Source organism: Kryptolebias marmoratus, linkage group LG20, assembly GCF_001649575.2.
Source record: "Kryptolebias marmoratus isolate JLee-2015 linkage group LG20, ASM164957v2, whole genome shotgun sequence".
In the NCBI taxonomy this organism is placed as follows: Eukaryota; Metazoa; Chordata; class Actinopteri; order Cyprinodontiformes; family Rivulidae; genus Kryptolebias; species Kryptolebias marmoratus.
The window spans coordinates 2,132,784-2,138,783 of NC_051449.1; the positions used below are offsets into that span (position 1 = coordinate 2,132,784).

Consider the following 6,000-nt stretch of genomic DNA (forward strand, 5'->3'; position numbering starts at 1 on the left):
TTACTGATAAACCCTTACTAGTACATTTGATTTATATCGTTTTACTTGTAAGAAATAAAAGCCCCCCTTCACACAGGATGACGACCCCTCCTCTCCACTCATACCATCCATTAGAACACGTGTCAAAATCAAGGCCCGTGGGCCAGATCCGGCCATCTGTAACATTTCATCCGGCCCTCTAGTCTGGGACAGATTGAGTCTCTGATTCTTATTTTGCTTAAAAAGACTGAGCCTAATTAGCAAACAAACACTTATTTGTTGATGGCTTTTAAAAAAATCTGTTTTAATGTAAAAAAATTCATTTAAAAGCTGAGTGAGGCGTAAGAAATGACAGCTAATGATGAGCTTTTTGAAGTTTGATCTATTTGTCTGTGTTCATTAAAGTCTATTTGCTCTAAATTCTGTATAATCTGTAACTGGGAGAAGGACATTGATATTTCTATATGAATGATTTGACATAATACATCTAAAACCAAAGTTAATTTATGTAATTTTAATAAATATTGATCGTGATTGGCCCTTGGCTAGGACCAAATTTTTTAATTTTGGTCCCCTTGCGTCACTGGGTTTGACACCCCTGATTTTGAACGTGACTTGTTTCACAAAAACAAGCAAACCAAAAAAAAAAAAATCTCTTTTATTTTCTTCATACCCAAGATGCTCTCCTTTGCTATGTGCCCACCCTGGCATGATTCCCTCAGATTGCACCAGGTTGTGGCTCCGTGCTGGAAGATGATGCCACAATATTACCATTAGTGTCATGTCTGTGTTAAGTTGCTTTCATGATCTTGTCACAGTAACAGTTGTAGTCTTTACATGAGTATAGTAAGACCAGCATTGCTTCAAAGTCTGAACTACCAATCCATATCGGGTAATGTGGGCTCCACATCATGGACGCACTACGACCCACCACATTCCAGGCTCCCCCTGGGATCCCGGTTTGCTGCTACCGCAGTAATCCATTAAAATGTTACAGACGTTTTGTGCACGCTTAAATCAATTGTAGACATATCCCACTTTATCACAAATAATGAGGAGCCCACTGTTCTGAATATGCACCTGAAGGTTTCACCAAGACCCTACTGAGACGATCCACTCTTTGAATTTTTCATTTTTTAAATGTCATAGCGAGATAGTGATTGTGTGTAAAGGAGGCCCTAAGGGGCAGTCAAGTTCAACTTTAGCTCAGATATCAAATTTAATTGTGTTTGAATAACAGGAGCTAATGTTGTTTCCCAAACCTGAGACTTATATAATAGGATTGCAAATAAATATTGATGTTAACATTGGTATTAATAGATAACTTGTTGGCTGACGTTGGTTTTGTTCAGTAAGAATTTAGGGACGTTGGTCAGTTTATTTTATCTGGCAGGTCCTGGTTGAAATGCTTTGAAGATGACTTAACTTGAATTAATTCACAGTAAATTATTGTCTCATATAAAAATAAAGTTGGTAATGGTTTAATAGTTCGTACAGTCTTGGGATAGTGTCATTTATTTTCATAAATGATCTTTTTCTATGTAAAAAGGCTTAAAAGTTTTTTTAAGCTCATTCAAAGAGCATGATGTGTGGCTAAAAACAGTTTTGTGCCATTAAAGAAAAAGTATACATCTGTTTTGGTGATTGACCATATTTACCACTGGTTCTGGACCTGAATTTTACAGTTGGCCAATTCCTAATTTGTTAAGCAATCGAATAACAGGCAGCCTTACTAAGTGCTTAGTGATGATTGATGGACATAATTCTTTATAGAAATTCTTAATAACTAATAAAATTCATGGCTAAAGAACTGATTGTCCTAAAATAACCAAATGTTGTATGAAGATGACGCCGTTCTTTTTATTGGATAGACTCTCACAGCTTGACTCCTAGTTTTCTTCACTATCAGAGTTGCTCGTTTCATCCTCATTTGTTTCACTCGTGGAAGTATCGGACACAGTCGACAAACTGGAGGAAGATGATTCATTGATGGAAGCATCGGATCCTGTTGGTGAACTGGAGGGAGATGATTCGTTGATGGAAGTATCGGACTCTGTAGGTGAACTGGAGGGAGATGATTCATTGATGGAAGCATCGGATCCTGTTGGTGAACTGGAGGGAGATGATTCGTTGATGGAAGCATCGGACAGTATAGGTAAACTGGAGGAAGACTGTTCGCTAATGGAAGCATTGAATACAGTTTGTGAACTGGTGGAAGATGTTTCTCTGCTGGAAGAGTTGGATAAAGTAGGAGAATTGGAGGAGGACACAGAGACCACTTCTTGAAACAGCTGGATTAAGTCCCGAATGCACCTCAGATCAGAGTACTCGCCATCAGAGGTTTGCTCACCTTCGTGTGAAGCATTGTCAAAAATATTTTCTATGTATTCCTCCAACAGAGCCAGATCTGAGGGCAGACTGTTAGAGTTCAATCTTAATTCAACTTCACGCTCTGCCTGTGGACACAGAAACACATTATTCAATTTAATTCTAGTCAGTTTATGTATTCACAAAAAAAACAATCATGTCAGGGCACTGTACAAAAACATTCACATACAATATAAAATGCCAGTTAGTTACAGTTATTTGGAAAGGAACAACTCCCTTCTAACAGGAAGAAACCTTCAACAGAACCAGAACCAGGGTCAGGATGGGCGGCCTTCTGCCTTAATTGCCAGGGTTTGAGAGGAAAGGAGCGCAGACAAACCCAGAATGACTGATCCAGGTGCAGTTAATGATAGAAATAATTACAATTACAAACATGGAGAGTAAAAGACAGCAGCAGAGTGAGATGTGGTCAGTTTGTCCTGCAGCATATAGCAGCAGAACTAAGGGATAGCTCAGGAAACCCAACCCTTACTATAGGATTTATCAAAAAGGAAGGTCTTAGAAGTGGACAGGGTGTCAGCCTTACAGACAGAAACTGGAGAGAGGAGCCTGAGAACTGAAAGCTCTACTTTTAGAAACTCTAGGAACCACAAGTAAACCTGCAGTCTGAGAGCGAAGTGCTCTGTTAGGAAAATATGGAACAATAAGATCTTTAATATAAGATAGAGCTTGGTTGTTGGGATTTGTTATGAATTTAACAAGAACTTAATGGAGAGAAGCTTAAATTGGAGAAATATCTCCTAACTCTCGTCAGAGGTTTGATTGCCACATTTAGGCCTTAATTAAGGCACCTGGTGTAATATTTATTGTACTTGTTGTTGAATAATCCTTACCTCCATGTCAATAATCACATTGTTGAAGTAAATCCCCCGAAATGTTGTGAGATTGCTGTACAGCAGGAGAAGGTCGATGTAGTTCATCTCATTATGGTTTTCATTTCTGTAATTGCACACTTCCACCTCCAGCTCCGCCTCGTGGTCGCTCTCGTCTGACTGGAAGTCCTCATTCAGGTCTTCGAGAGACATTTGGGTGTTTGGAGTTCGTCTGCCGCCCTCCTGCTCTCGAACTGGGTGTGAAACCTGAGAGAATGGCTCAGAATCATCATCGTCGTCACAACAAGTGTAGCCGGTGTTTGCTGAGCAACAGGGTGATGCTTTGATTTAAAAACAGTTTTAGAGCATTGATGTGTGTTCCACTGTGTTTTTATTCCGATGGAGAGCAGATCCACTGCTTGGTGGAGCCGCTTGCTTTGGTTGGGAGTGGAAGGAAACGTTTGCAAAAAGCTGCTTTTTCAGTGATTATTTGTGCAGATTTTCAAACTTGAAAATCTGAACCCCTTGCTTCTTTTTTATGACATCCTTCTTTCTTAGAGTCAACCATTAATTTCTCATGGAAGATAAACAGCTGCTAATGTGTTACTGAAGTGTCTCTGATCGCTGCTCCAGATGTTATTTAGAAACTTCTGAATACCAAAAAATGACTTTTAAACACACAGTTTAATAAATGCAGCAGCATTTATTAATGTCTGTTAAAGCTGATGTCTGCATTACAATAAAAAGCGTTCACAAACACTAATAAATAAGATTAATTTAGAGCCGTTTAGGTGTGCTCCTTTTTTGCTGTTTTGTTGTCACAGCTCGGCTGAAAACCAGTTTTTTTTACTCTTTTTGTCTTAAATTTAGATATTCAATTTAGGTATTTGCAAAGTTTTCCCCTTGCTTGTCTTAATAACTCTACTGTAGCAGAACTGGATAAAATTGCTCTGCTTTGCTATTTTTCTCATTTAACTTTAAAGGATTTTTTTTATTATCTTATTGCTAAAACACTCAATTTCTTTTAATAGCTACAGTTTAAAGTTTTATTGTGACTAAAAATTAAAGAAGCACGTGATTGCAATATTATTGTTAAATATTGCGATGAAGGCATCCGTTGGTTTAAACCCTCATCTTCCTCGCTTTCTCTTTCATCATCAGTGTTCACACAACTCTGTGGGCTTTAGCATCAGGTGAGCCGCTTTTTGATTGGCCAGATATATTATAGATTTTCGGAGTGTGAATACATGCATTCGCAGTCTAAGCTGCAAAATAAATATTCTTCACTTTTATATTGCGATATAATAATGTTTTTAATACTGTGCAGGCCTACTGCAGATTGTTAAAAAGGTTTAATGTTAATTTTTCAGCCAGTAATCATCATGTTTGTTGCTTGTTATACTTTAAAACAGGCTGTTTTCCTCATTCATCTGTAATAACCGTACACATCGTGGTATAACTGACACACTTTTAATCGTGGATGTTTTGCTGTCGTGGAGCAGCGAGCTCCCCGAGCCTCCTCGTCTGGGCTTCCCCCACCGTCACGGCGTCGGCCTTGGCCTCCTTCCAAGTCTGCTGCTGGTCCGATGAGAGCTAAAATAGGCAATGGTTGCTGTGATCCAGCTCCAGATCTGTCCTTCATCGTTCCGCAGTCCTTCAGATGAGGGGCTCTTCAGATTAGTGTCATGGGAATCTCAGCTGGGTCCAGAGGCAGCAGGCGAAGAGTGAGAAGCTGGAGTTAAAACTGTAGGATTATTATTTTTATTTGTAGGAGAAAAACTGTGATACTTGTTTTTTTTATCCTCTATAGCAGTTAACTGGTTTCCTTTGTTTCCCTTGTCTTTGGTTTGTTATAAGGAATGTGCTGTGAGCTACTTTTACTCGTTGAACTTGACCCCCAGAAGGCCCATCACGCTCTTTAATTTACACCCTCTCTGATGTGGCCCGTGCTCCTGAATGCTGTCAGAACTTGGAGAAGGATAAGTCAACACAGGCTCAAATATCAGTATTATCGCCCTTAAATCCAAGCAGTAGAAACAAGGACAAACAGACTGAAGCTGCTTTCATGCCGGAGACGTGATTGCACTTATTACCTGGGGTGGAAATCCACGGGCACCTCACGATTCGATTAGATTAATTTTCAGACGCTGCGATGCGATTATTAAAGGACTTTGCTGCTGACGAGAAAGCCAAGAAATCCTCAGTTATTGTAAAAGTGGATGCTGATTGACTTTTGTTCTGTTGGAGACTAAAAACAAATGATATAAAGTGTCAACTCAAAGACAGGACGAGTTACTGTTTTATTATTTGTCTCACTCTTAAGGTTGTCTGTTTAGAAAATGCAGAATCAAACTAAGACAGTTTTTCTCTTACCTGTTATTAGGCCTCTGATAAAGCCGTGACTCTCAGAGTTTTTATGAAAAGCTAAAAGTCAAAAGATGCTTCCACATCTGCACACTCAGGTTTAAAGACAAAACAACGTTTAACACATTGAATTACATGAATAATTCTGTCTTTGGCTTCACTTCTGCTTAAACTAGAGTTAGGAGGTTTTTTTCTCCAGCTGGAATTTCTATTAAACAGTCCCTCCAGGATTTTGCGATGTTGCGCAAACTTTGTGCAACTTTGCCCAAAACACCACAACTTTCCCGCAACTTTAAGCAAAATAACCCCAAAAAACTCAGGAAGAAGACACGTGACGTCACTTCCTGTTAACATCAGAATGCCGGGAGCGTGCAGGAGCAGCGACCGAAGCCAAAATGTGCGCTAATGCTTCACATTTGCCCACAAAGATTTCAGCAAACCAGTTTCCTCCCCAGCT

At 39.4% G+C, this 6,000-nt stretch overlaps 2 protein-coding genes across 8 annotated transcripts in view; one reads left to right on the forward strand and one right to left on the reverse strand.

Annotated features, from left to right (window-relative positions):
• The window catches only part of LOC108243849 (partitioning defective 3 homolog), a 251,070-nt gene that overhangs the window by 34,188 nt on the left and 210,882 nt on the right, over window positions 1-6,000 (forward strand). The gene's annotated exons all lie outside the window — the stretch shown is intronic.
• Window positions 1,842-3,411, reverse strand: LOC119616610 (putative protein TPRXL). Its single transcript, XM_037973001.1, has 2 exons — window positions 3,201-3,411; window positions 1,842-2,435 (listed from the first exon to the last, which is right to left on the reverse strand). The coding sequence occupies exons 1-2, from the start codon at window positions 3,390-3,392 to the stop codon at window positions 1,869-1,871; spliced, it is 759 nt and encodes a 252-aa protein (XP_037828929.1). The 5' UTR covers window positions 3,393-3,411; the 3' UTR covers window positions 1,842-1,868.